At 46.1% G+C, this 12,463-nt stretch overlaps 6 protein-coding genes across 6 annotated transcripts; 4 read left to right on the forward strand and 2 right to left on the reverse strand.

Annotated features, from left to right (window-relative positions):
• Positions 1 to 152: 152 nt before the first annotated feature.
• On the forward strand, positions 153 to 1,033 carry AGABI2DRAFT_181115 (hypothetical protein; the record flags this gene model as incomplete). Its single annotated transcript, XM_006456448.1, has 3 exons — positions 153 to 248; positions 316 to 935; positions 1,012 to 1,033. 3 exons carry the CDS (start codon positions 153 to 155, stop codon positions 1,031 to 1,033), a joined length of 738 nt encoding a protein of 245 aa, XP_006456511.1.
• A 118-nt stretch (positions 1,034 to 1,151) lies between these two features.
• On the forward strand, positions 1,152 to 2,051 carry AGABI2DRAFT_188433 (hypothetical protein). The gene has a single exon (XM_006456449.1). It carries the CDS (start codon positions 1,172 to 1,174, stop codon positions 1,889 to 1,891), a length of 720 nt encoding a protein of 239 aa, XP_006456512.1. The 5' UTR covers positions 1,152 to 1,171; the 3' UTR covers positions 1,892 to 2,051.
• A 1,286-nt stretch (positions 2,052 to 3,337) lies between these two features.
• AGABI2DRAFT_188435 (hypothetical protein) lies at positions 3,338 to 4,479 on the forward strand. Its single transcript, XM_006456450.1, has 3 exons — positions 3,338 to 3,540; positions 3,594 to 3,741; positions 3,796 to 4,479. The coding sequence occupies exons 1-3, from the start codon at positions 3,349 to 3,351 to the stop codon at positions 4,326 to 4,328; spliced, it is 873 nt and encodes a 290-aa protein (XP_006456513.1). The 5' UTR covers positions 3,338 to 3,348; the 3' UTR covers positions 4,329 to 4,479.
• A 450-nt stretch (positions 4,480 to 4,929) lies between these two features.
• On the forward strand, positions 4,930 to 6,007 carry AGABI2DRAFT_195606 (hypothetical protein). The gene is made up of 4 exons (XM_006456451.1): positions 4,930 to 5,165; positions 5,220 to 5,367; positions 5,423 to 5,888; positions 5,941 to 6,007. Exons 1-4 carry the CDS (start codon positions 4,974 to 4,976, stop codon positions 5,945 to 5,947), a joined length of 813 nt encoding a protein of 270 aa, XP_006456514.1. The 5' UTR covers positions 4,930 to 4,973; the 3' UTR covers positions 5,948 to 6,007.
• A 690-nt stretch (positions 6,008 to 6,697) lies between these two features.
• AGABI2DRAFT_122413 (hypothetical protein) lies at positions 6,698 to 9,079 on the reverse strand (the record flags this gene model as incomplete). The annotated part of the gene is made up of 4 exons (XM_006456452.1): positions 6,698 to 7,045; positions 7,113 to 7,465; positions 7,524 to 8,939; positions 9,001 to 9,079. 4 exons carry the CDS (start codon positions 9,077 to 9,079, stop codon positions 6,698 to 6,700), a joined length of 2,196 nt encoding a protein of 731 aa, XP_006456515.1.
• A 954-nt stretch (positions 9,080 to 10,033) lies between these two features.
• AGABI2DRAFT_195608 (hypothetical protein) lies at positions 10,034 to 11,372 on the reverse strand. Its single transcript, XM_006456453.1, has 3 exons — positions 11,149 to 11,372; positions 10,948 to 11,095; positions 10,034 to 10,896 (listed from the first exon to the last, which is right to left on the reverse strand). Exons 1-3 carry the CDS (start codon positions 11,347 to 11,349, stop codon positions 10,292 to 10,294), a joined length of 954 nt encoding a protein of 317 aa, XP_006456516.1. The 5' UTR covers positions 11,350 to 11,372; the 3' UTR covers positions 10,034 to 10,291.
• Positions 11,373 to 12,463: the final 1,091 nt, after the last annotated feature.

The raw sequence follows: 12,463 nt of genomic DNA on the forward strand, positions 1-12,463 counted from the left end.
AAAATAGAACGACTATCATACATAGTTGTCACGAGATCAAGAGTCCGATGAATCCGATGATTCATGAACGGACCCATCAGGGAGTCCGGAAGTCCGTACGTTATACATTATGATTCACCAACTGTAATTTTGACAACTTCGATCCTTATTCGATGTCCTCTACGATCGTCGACGAGTATAATCACAATTTCTGTTATCCCGTCCCCAAGGTCCTTGAAAATGATCGAGTCAAGCTGATCCCATTCATCGTCAGTCCAAGCATTCGGTCATATATTTCATTTGTAAAAATACGTTGTTAACTTGTTTCATTGATAGCCTTCGAAACATGCCCAGCCTTTCGTAGAGGCCACGCTTCCTCATCCAGAAGTCTTCAAATACCTTCCTGTCGGTCCACATACCGATGTAGAACATTTTTTAACGTCATTCTACGATCCTATAATACACAAAAACCCAGGCTTTATGCTTTTCCTTCTCATCGATAAAACAAGGCCCGCATCGACGTCCGCTGGAGTCACAGGGGAAGAAGGCGCTATAGCAGGTCATCTAGCTTACATCAACTCATCCGCAACAAATCTCACAACAGAAATCGGCTACATCCTCATCTTACCGCCATTTCAACGTACACATGCGACATCAAATGCTGTTGGACTCATGATGCATTATATGCTAGACACACCAGAACAAAACGGGTTATGTTTGAGAAGAGTATTCTGGCAAGCTAATGCTTTGAATTTACCTTCGAGAAGGTTGGCGGAGAGGATGGGGTTTCGGTTTGAAGGTATCTTGAGATGGGATAGGGTGTTACCAGAGAATAAGCAGGAGTATGGGAATGGGATCAAAGTGAGGAAGGGAGATCCGAGAGGAGAGAAATGTGTCGGGAGAGATACAGCGATATTCTCGCATTGTTGGGATGATTGGGAAGGCGGTGGAAGAGAGTGTGTAGATGCTATTATGGCTAGAGTGGCATAATCTTAGAGGCATGCTCATATAGAATAATTTTCTTTGATTCAGGGAATCCGAACCTCGGAAATGAAAAACACTTTTGAAATTTGACAAAGTGGTAGGAATAATAAAGCGGCAATAACTCGGAGAGAGAGAAGCTGATGCCAACATACTTAGTGACTCAACGACCGACTAAGAATGGTACCGGGTTCAGATTCACTCCCTCACCATGGTCGAGTTCAATCCTAATTTCTGCTTCCCAGTCCCCTCTTCAATTGAGAACGAACGACTACAACTCGTTCCATGGGATCCCTCTCAACACTCCTCCACGTTCATTCAATCTATCGCCCCCCATCCCGAATTATTTGATTACATGCCCGTCGGCCCTTTTCCAACCCGCGATACTTTCGATCCATGGTTTGAAGAATCCGTTATCAAATCACAATCGACCATTGTCTTTGCAATCTTCGATAAAACTCGTCAAGAGGATGGGCTCCATGGGGTATTCGCAGGAATGATTGGACTGCTGAACGCATCCCCCCAGCATCTGTCCGCCGAACTTGGATATCTAATCATCCTCCCCGCTTTTCAACGAACACATGTTTCTTCGAATGCTGTTGGGCTTATATTGAACTGGGTCTTGAATTTACCTACCGATCCTGTTCATCCGGGGCTAGGATTACGAAGAGCTTATTGGAGTGCCAATGCTTTAAATACCAGAAGTATTGCACTTGCGCAGAGACTCGGGATGAAGCTTGAAGTTGTTATGAGATGGGAACGCGTATTGCCTGCTGAAAGGGCAGCTTTCGCCAAGCAGGAGCAGCTTAGAGAAAGGGATCCGAGAAGAGGAGTCCCTGGAAGAGATACAGCGAAATTAGCTATTTGTTGGGATGATTGGGTGGAGGGAGGGAAGGAAGCTGCGGATCGAGTAATGAATAGGGTTACCTGATATCGGGATGGTAGTGTAGTAAGTGGTTATTAATATTAAGCTATCGCGATTTCACAATCCCTCAAAAAAATGATTGGAACAGCCTTCGCAATCCTTCTTTTACTCCCTGTAAATACAATCAATTCACTTGAACTATAAACATAGATTATGGCACAACGGTAAAGTGATATAGAAAAGTCAAGTGTACAGAACAAAATTGGAGATTGGCCAGCTATTCTATCAGGGATATCAATGTGCCCGAAACATTATAGGAATGGGTTTTCTTGAGTAGAGGGTCGAATACCGTTACGAAAATGAAAAGAAACCACCGCCTCTGCTGTCAGGAACCTCCCAGTGCGTGCACTCGTTCAGACGAGAGTAGTTTCTTCTTTCAGAAAAAGCTTGAACTCATGCTCTACTTGATGAACGTTCATTTCAGATATCAGCGCTCATGTCATGTTGCTGAGCGAAGTCAGTCGACATCGGATATTTGATTATCTTAAAACGGGCAACATGACACCAAGTACCGAAGATATCACAATAGACGGTCTTAACATTATTTGGTTTGATAAAACCGCTGTAGACTTAAGAAAGGGCATATTCAAATTTAACCCTAAACGGTGTAATGGGAAAACATTCTATGTGATAAAAGTATCAAGCTCCGGAAACCCCCTAATTGCGACAATTGGTAAGTTCAAGGATGCCAAGATCAAATACTCGACGTGTTATATTTTATACAGAAAAGGAACTGTCTATAAGATTATGACGATGGAAAATACCAGCAGGTACGATTAAATAATATCATGGATTCCAGGTGGTTCCTTGCCATCCTGTTGTCGAAGGGAGTTAAGTTCCTGATAAATCCAAACATGGCAATTCCTTTAGCACCTTTGCCGAGTAGGCTGGAAGATGAAGCTGGTCCAGGCTCCAGAGAGGTAGAAGCCAAATCCGATTGGACCATAACAAGCTCGGGCTTCAGCCGAGCCCGAGCCTTTCTCTCGGGCTCCGAGGGCCCACGGTTTTGGTAGGCCGAGCCCGCACTTCACTACGAGTCCTATTCCTTCAAAAAAATCGAAGGGAGCTAAGGTGAAGCTAAGTAACTGATAAATCCGAAAACAACCGGTTAGGTCCTCACTCCGATGTCCGACCAGCTTTAATGGCAATGTCAATGGACGACGAACTTGAAACTGGTCTGTGGTTTGCAAACGTTTGCAGTTGAAAATATAATAACTTGAGTGTTTGGGCTGGTCTTCGAGCCTTTTAGCCAAACATCGAACAGAAGTCGATTTATCCGAAGTGATGAGCCCCCTGCCTTAGGTTTTCATCCTTCAGTAATAACAATAGCCACTCCGGACGTAATGCAAAAAAAATCGTAACTGGCTTATCTATCGCCATCCGAACCGCACGTCCCTTTTGCTTTGGGGGAGTATAAATTGGCGGTAAAATACCTTCAACAACCTACTTTCTCTCGGATACTCATGACCGGAGACTTGGAAGTGAATACCTCTCGCTTTGTGAAATCAGCCGATGGTACGGAAATATATACGGACGCAACAGGAAGCCGCTCGCCAAGCACCCCAGTCCTCGTTCTGGTCCATGGTGGTTTCATGTGCAAAGAAGCATTCAATCCTATCTTTGACGATCCCAAGTGGACCTCTAGCCTATTCCTAGTAAGCCAAGTTGGCAGCATGGTGAACTTGACCGAAGCTTATGATACTGACAGGTGCGATACGATGCCCGTGGGCACGGTAGAAGCGGCAAGTCGGACACTGAGGAAGCCTGGGAATCCAAACGGTTTGCGGAAGATTTTGAAGCTGTTTGCAGAGAATTCGAAGTAAGAGAAGCATATGTCTTGGGGTGGAGTATCGGTGGTGCGCCATTTTCTTTGCTCGATACCAATAGACGTGGCTCTGACGACTTTTCAGCCGCTGTGCTCGCTGATATCATGGCTTACACCACTCCAGTTAATATACTTGGCTTCATTAATGTTGCAGGACTTGTATACGTGGACCCATCGGTCAATTCACACGTAGCTAGTCGATTGGCACGAGAATGGGGGCCCCCATTCTTATTCCCTCCTTCCGGAGATGCCTTCCAAGAATCTTGTTCTCAATTTATTCATATATGCTCCGACGAAATTTCTCCCGAGCTCTTCAGCATTTTAATGGAAGGAATGGCTATGCAGCCGCGCGGAATAGCAGCGCGGGTTTGTGTAAGAAAACAGAATCCCGAGAATATGTTGGAGGAGGCGCGAGGCGGGAGACTTCCACTCCTGGCCATCAGCGGCTTAAAAGATAAAGCATTGTATACTGAGAAGTTGAAGGGAGAGTTGGAAGCCTTGGGGTGGAAAAGGATGACGTATCGGTATTTACAAGACGCGGATCATATTCCGTGGGTGTCTTGTGCAGAAGAGTTCAGAGAAATTGTATTGACGTGGATGAAGGAGTTAACGCCATAAGCAAGTGTACATAGTGACTTAATTACGGCTCATCTATTGATCAGTTATGCGCGATTGCCCGTATTAGCCAGGACGGAAGTGGCAATACAGACCGCGGGATGCTTGCAGACGGCCGTATGACTGTTGTACAGTATGCTGGAATCATGGTAACACGTACAACTGACCCAGAAAAGTAATATCAGATAGCGTTTAATTCGCCTATTTCCTCACCATGATCGAGTTCAATTCTAATTTCTGCTTCCCAGTTCCCTCTTCATTTGAGAACGAACGACTACAACTTGTCCCATCGAATTCGTCCCACCATTTTGCGTTCGTCCAGCTTGTTGCTCCGAATTGTTCAACTACTTGCCCTTCGGACCTTTTCCATCCCGCGCTATTCAATAAGACTCGTCAAGAGATGGTATTCACAGGAATGATTGAACTGCTGGATGCTTTTTCGCCGCATCTTTCCATTAAACTCGGATATGAACAAAGACTGAGCCCCTTTTCATCCTCGATTGATAAAAATAGCCCACACCTGGACGTAATACATTTAACTGGCTTATCAATCGGGGCCCGGGTTTTTGAACCCCTTTGCTTGGGGGAATATATGTTGGCGATTTTTTACCTTCATGCAGCACCCCGTTTCTTCTCGGATACTCCTTCATGACCAGAGACTTGGAAGTGAATACCTCTCGCTTCGTGAAGTCAGCTGATGGTACGGAAATATATACAGACGCGACGGGCAACCGCTCGCCAAGCTCCCCGGCCCTAGTTTTGGTCCATGGTATTTTCATGAACAAAGGCGCATTTAATCCTATCTTTGACGATTCCAAATGGACCTCTAGTCTATTCCTAGTAAGCCAAGTTGGCAGCATGGTGAACGTGACTGAAGCTCATGATACTGACAAGGTGCGGTACGATACCCGTGGACATGGTAGAAGCGGCAAATCGGTTGCCGAGGAAGCCTGGGAATCCAAACGGTTCGCGGAAGATTTTGAAGCTGTTTGCAGAGAGTTCGAAGTAAGAGAAGCATATGTCTTGGGGTGGAGTATCGGTGGTGGGCCATTTTCTTTGCTCGATACCAATAGACTCGGCTCTGATGACTTTTTCAGCCGCTGTGCTCGCTGATATCATGACCTACACCACTTCAGTTAAGATACTTGGCTTCATTAATGTCGCAGGAGTTGTATCCGTGGACCCTTCGATCAAACGACGCTCATCTCGTCCACTGGTACGTGAAATCGGGGGTATACTCCTATCCCCTCCTTCCGTAGATGCCTTCCACGAAGCTTTATTTCAATTCCTCCACATATGCTCTGACGAGCTCTCTCCAGAGCTCTTCCGCATTTTACTGGAAGGAATGGTCATGCAGCCACGGGGAGTAGCAGTGTGGGCTTTTAAAAGAAAGCAGAATGCTGAGAAGATGTTGCAAGAGGCGCGAGGCGGGAGACTTCCACTCCTGGGCATCAGCGGCTTAAAGGATAAGTCATTGATTGTCGAGGAATTGAAAGGAGAGTTGGAAGACTTGGGGTGGAAAAGGATGACGTATCGGTATATACAAGACGCGGACCACATTCCGTGGGTGTCTTGTGCAGAAGAGTTTAGAGAAATTGTATTGACGTGGATAAAGGAGTTAACGCCATAAGCAAGTGTATATAATATAGGGACTTTATTCTTATGGTCCATCTTTCCGCTGCTGTCCACAACACCATCTCCCACAAGTAGTACCAAAATGTCGAACCACTAGTCACCCCTCATGTCCATCTTCCTACACAGCAGCATCCCATCAAAGACCACCCATACGAAGCTCTGTTGCGCCAATGTGTTGCACCGTGTAGGCCAGAAGGACGCAGGAAACTCGAGTTCCCAAGTATTTCATCTTTGTCTCGGCATGCTTTTCCCAGGGGTTTGGACGAGTTCTCTGTTCTCCCTTTTTTTTTTTTGCCGCAGCCGCAACATTTATCATGGCAGATGGCTCCATATTGCTTGAGTGTTTTTGCTCTTCGTCGACCCAAGTGATCTCGGTTGCACCGCTGTAGCCTGACACTGGTCATGTAGAGCAGCGCGTTCGAATCTCATCGGTTATCGGTCTCGCGACAGCTTCAAGTTGTCCTAGCAATGGTTTCCAACGACTATTTTCACTGCCTGCATTCGAAGGCAAATGCGGCCAGGGAAAGTAAAGAAAGTGGGTGCTCGTGAAATTTACGCTTGAATACAGATGTTGGTGGAGGGGAGTAGCGCGTTGAACTTTTTTGATAAATGTCGTAGGTTGCCATGGTCAGGACGCTTTGGTCTACCTCTCGTTATAATTCTCCCTTTCCTCTTCGAGTGGTGACTGGGTGACATTCACTTGGTGGAGTGGAAGGAATTCAAAATTATCCTCGTCGTTAATATGCCGCCGCATCACGGTCCTCGAGCCCCATTAGCGGGCGATCGCCATGCAAGACAAAGTCCAAGAGGTCACAATCCGAGAAAAAGCCCAAGAGGTTGTCTTTTTCTCTCCAATGTATTTTCCTTGCCTCCGTAAGGTCGCACGTCTCAAACTCGAAATAATACTCAAATTTGAGGTTTATTTCCCAGTACCAAAAGTGGGATTTCGTTCCGTGGCCGAATGTATACAACCCAGAATAATGCTCATCTCTGGATAGATGCGGCGAGAAATAACTCTTGCATTTTGAGAGAAGAGTTGGGTGATATGGTTGAATGAGGTTCAATTTGGTGCGATGCTCGATTCTCTAGATGTTCGGGTTAATGAGGACAGGGAACATATACGATTTCATCCCAAACGAAATTTGAACTCACCCGTCTGAACATTTCCAAGTCAAATTCAAAGAATGCGAAGGGCGGTATGTATCGAAAAATACTTCCACCGACCACCCTCATCATACGATAAGCACCAAAGGCATAAGAGCTGACCAAGGATCCCGAGAAGAGTCTAGACCGGTTGATCATTGCTGTACGATGATCAGTCTCCACAATCTTTTTTGTCAAAGTTGAATCTAAGTCGTTGGTGTTGAGCAGCGAAAACAGTGATGCAGCAATGCGATTAAAAACTCTGGCTTTGAGGTAAGAATTTGCAATCTCGCTAGTAGGGTCAGCAAAGGGCCAAGAAAGCGAAGCAGCAGAACTAGGAAAACCAGGGGCTAATTCTAGACCTGGAAAACGTTTAATTTATCAGGACTTGTAAAACGTGCATTACACGTTGAGGCTCACCAGTGCCGCGAATCACGAAACTGCGTGAGTAGTCATGATGAATCTGGTGATAATGGTTGAATAACTTTGCGTGCACCTCTGGAGTAGTGACACAGAAAGCCCCCGATCGAGAAGGATCACATAGAAAGTCCCGGAAAGATTTGTGATAAAACGACACAACTCCTCCTGCTGTCCGGTCTTTGTCTTCGAGGAGACATTTGATTTCAGAATCTGCAACTTCGAAGGGGCGGGTGGTGTCGAAGGAATTGCCAAAAGCAGGCAATGGTTTAATGTCATGGTAACACACGACAGCTCGGACATGGTTATACAAGTTCCTGAACTCCACTTCAGAGAATCCTAAGCAATTTCCTTCTTCTATCGCACTCCAAACACCCTTGTACCCATCAAGAAGCATATCCGCGAAGAGGAGCTGCACAGATGGAAGTACGCCGCTGGGAACACGCTGCATGATAAGGTTGTACAGTACATCTATCTCGGCAAAAAGGGTTGGTGTACCCGAGATAGTATGACGTTCAGAGATGATATTGAGAACGGTTTCCAGCGGCTCTTCCAAACACAAAGACCGAGAATTTTCGACAAATCGAAGGACAGTGGCTGCGTAGATGAATAGACCCGCCGACGCTTCCACTACCTTCCTAATATCCTTGTCCGTGGGCCATGGTGAAGGCATCGAGATATTACGACGCCGGACAATATTGTCGAACCCACCCCTCAGGTAACTCTCGATCTCTCCATCGACGGTTCGAGAAACTTGAAGAACAGCTGTACGACAAATAGAAGAAACGCTGGCCTCGGAGAACATGGCTTCAATGTGTGGCTCGGGGCGGCTGAAGAAGGCCCAGCGAAAGGGGGTAGTACGGTTACGCGAAGACTCCGCAATGATCTCGATGAGTTCGCACTGTGCATCCACGTTTTCACACTCGTCCAACCCGTCAATTATTATCGCCCTCCTCTCGACTTGCTTGCCTCTCGCTTGCAGCTCTCTCAAAGGATTCACAATGAGCGAGTTGAACTGTGTCGACATATTCTTCGTGATGAGAGTCTTGTCATGAGAGACCGCTCGGTCGATGATTTCGTGGTAGTCTGGGATTTCCGTGGAGAGTTGGTAGGCCACCGATGTGAATAGGCGAGTGTGTGGCCGGTCATATCCACCGGCGCCACCGAAGAAGAATGCCGCACCAAGCTGACCCGACTCTTTCAGCCGTTCACTACTAGTCTGAGCAACTGCTGACTTTCCGACCCCAGCTGGACCCATAACCCAATGTAAGGGGAAAGTTGAATCATCCGAAGTGGCCCATTGGATGATGTCTTCGATATATTGTGTACGAGTTCCAGGAAAGCATGACGGTGCAGGATGACGTGCCTCGGAGTCATATGCAGCCTCTGGAATGGAAGCCTCCCGCAAAATGTCGACTCCTTCAGCATGGTATCGATGGTCAATGCGTCATAGTGAATACTTGAGTACTGTACTACTTACCACTTTGGCCATGAACAATTTGACCGATGTCCATAAAAGTACCGTTGTGAACGACGACGTTGCTCGCTCTATCAAACATGGGCATATTGAGAAAAAAATCAGAAAATGAATGGTTCGTTGACAATGAAAGATGTTGGTTCAAACGGTAGCGGGCCTAGGGTGGGCTGCCATTCTGACATAATGCCGCAATGCCCACCATCATCCTTTTCGCTGTGGCCCGAAAGGTATATAACTCCGCTCAGGTTTTATTTTGCGAAGATAACGACTTATGCTCACGCTTCTTATTCACTCCGCAATTTTGAACAGAGGTCTGGCTGAATCTACTTGTGTAAACGTATAGAGGCATTTCAGCTCGACGTCTTCAAAACACTCAACAAGACCGCATATAGCAATTGATTTTCTTGAAAGGGAATATCGACTACTGGCACTCGATTGTTTAACGACCTCGATGTCTCGGGCGCCGTCACTGCATTGTCTAACATACTCAAACCAAGACGACCAGATCATGTAGACCTTGCGGGTGGTGTAGACAATCGAGAGCACCCTGATCTTCGACGACAATATTCAGCCTTTCGCTCCATCTTTCCCTCTATCGTCCCCTGACGCAATCTCCTCACTACCTTTGTCTCATCGCCAGTCAATATTGTCCAACGCTGTTAGCTTTTTAGTAGTAACCGCCTTGAATCGTGTAATTGAGATCCGGATAGAGTGGCTTCTCTAAGATTCGCCTGAACGATAGTATCAGAGATTCAGAGACGCTGAATTTTAGATTTCTGAAATTGAAGCCAGGTAGATGTAGCCAGGTCCGAGTGCTGCCAGTGGAAGCACTGTTGGTTTCCAAAGCTTGAAGAACCGACCACTTTACCCAAATTGAGCCGTACACTCCTTAAAGACAACATTACAAAATGAAGTAACAGTGGCGCACTATAATGCGCGAGTTGAACCAGCGCGAAAGTGGAAGCGAGATGGGTGACTTTTGCGATTGAATGTTTACCCGGAGTTTTTCGTCAATCGTTCTTCCCAACTTGAACAACAGGCAATTGACACTCAGTAATTCACCAGTGGAGAGATAACGAGAACAACGTTAATACAGGGTTCGATTAGAAGATCCGTAGAGGTGGTGAAAGAAGGCTGCTTTAACAGCGCCAGAGGCCTGAAATGAAGAGTACGTGGTGAGAAAAATCTCCCTCTGCCAGCATCTCGGTCCAGAGCGTTGTCTCCAACTCCATAGATTTGCCTTCATGCGTGAATGACTCTCCTAAGCGCGTCTACTTCCATTAGACGGAAGAGTTTAACGCGACATCATCCAATTCAAGAGATTTTTTAGCCGAGGAAAAAAACCACCTTCCACTGTTTCTTCAGCACTAGGTTGCAACTCCCTGAGCCACGCTAATACGACATCTCTGAATTCTTCTGGAGAAGACACCCACGGAACATGGTCCGCGTCTTCCAAATGTCGGTAGGTCATCCTCTGCCATCCCAATTCTTCATATGTTGCTTTGAATCCATCCTCATCCAAGAATTTATCCTTTCCGCCACCGATAGCCAAAAGTGGCAGCTTCCCAGCTCGGGCCGCCTCTAGCATTTTCTCAGGGTCTTGTTTTCGTTTGTGCACCCATACAGCTGCTGCTCGTGGTTGAAGGACCATTCCCTCCAGTAAAACGCGGAAGAGGTCGGTCGGAAGTTTATCAGAACATAAATGAAGGAAATTTAGTAAACCTTCTTGGAAGACGTCGGTTGAAGAAGGAGCTGTGAGTGCCGCCGCGCATTCAAATACCAAGGGTCTGGCAGTACGTTTGGCAACGGAAGGATCGAGGTATATAGCTCCTGCGACGCTGATGAAGCCATTTATCCGAACCGTGGTGTTATAGCTCATGATATCCACAAACTGAGCAGCTAGTGTCCCATTAGCGTTGTAGTATCTCGCGGTATTGAACAATGACGCACAACCAATACTCCATCCCAGCACATAAGCTTCTCTAACATTGAATTCACTGCAAACAGCTTCGAAATCCTCTGAAAATCGTTTGGATTCCCATGCTTCCTCCGCAGTGGATTTGCCGCTTCTACCGTGCCCACGTGTATCGTATCGCACCTATCATCAAGAAAGTTTTAGCCTTGCTTCCGCTATACCCCTGTCAAGCTTACAAAGAATACACTAGACGTCCATTTGGGATCCTCAATGATGGGGTCAAATGCGCCTTTGACCATAAAAGCACCGTGAATCAAGACGAGAACTGGAGAATTCGGAGAACGGTTCCCGCATGCATCTGCATAGATCTCTGTGCCGTCTGCTGACTTGACGTAGCGAGAGTCATACTTTGTAGGATTCTGCGAGACGGTGGTCATGGAGGGATAGATGGGAAAACAGGGGTTTCAACGGGGGAGGACGTCGCTAATACGTCGCTAATATATACCCCCATCAGGTTCGAATAAGGAAGTCACAATTTACCCTGAGCGCGTGTTAATTGTTTATTTTTACCTAACCTGACAGCTTACAAGCCCAAGCTCAAGTCAGCTACAGTGCGTTGTTTCCTCTTCATTGGATTGAAATCGACCTTACAAATGGCGTACAATTGGTTAGAGCGCTTTAACCCGCAGGTTTAAACGTTTACAAGTCGCCCGGCCACAAGGATTACTCACCACCTGGTGTCTGCTGACATTGCCCACTATATTGGGTGTATACATATCAGCATCATCAAACTTCGACTTGGCGACGCAATAGATAGAATGGCTTCGCATTCCAATTCGAAGTTTCGAAAATGTCGAATGAAAAAGAAGATCAACAGGCTACTCATGTAACACCACAGCGTAATATTTTGGGTAATATCAACAACACATTCAACTCCAGGCACGAGGCGCAGTGTGATCAAATTGTTAACTCAGCGGTGGCAGACCGTGTGAGACCCAGTGGCGAGTCAACCTCGATATGAACCTTGTTCCAATCCATCCAAGAGAGTATCATATATCGATGAAGAAATACTCTAACTCTGATTTTTTTAATTAATTACCCCCGGAATTGAACGTTCAACATTCAGGTTTATAACTCGCTTCATCACCAATTCAAATCCACTTCACAACGGAATCCTAATACCGTTACATGGCTTCCACTGGGAACCTCTCTCCGTGGGCCCTCGAGAAAAATACCGGTCACTCTCCAACTTCTCAATGGGTGAAATACACAATCTCAACCGTGTATAACCTTTGCGGGGAAGAGGCTGATATAGACCAAGCCTATAATGATAATGGCCGATGAAGGCGGAAACACCAGTGACAAACTTAACTTAGGCACCATCAGCAAATTCAAATTTAGAGCCGACATATGGACAGTAAGTATGAGTAAGTATGTGCATATCGATTATTGATCACATCTGGTCTTGGTTATCCCAAAGCTTAATGATATAGAAAAAATCAGTCTACAAACTCTAAAACCTTGTACGCTGGTCACATTCAAAAGCCCATC

This window comes from Agaricus bisporus (assembly GCF_000300575.1).
Source record: "Agaricus bisporus var. bisporus H97 unplaced genomic scaffold AGABI2scaffold_13, whole genome shotgun sequence".
NCBI classification, from domain to species: Eukaryota; Fungi; Basidiomycota; class Agaricomycetes; order Agaricales; family Agaricaceae; genus Agaricus; species Agaricus bisporus.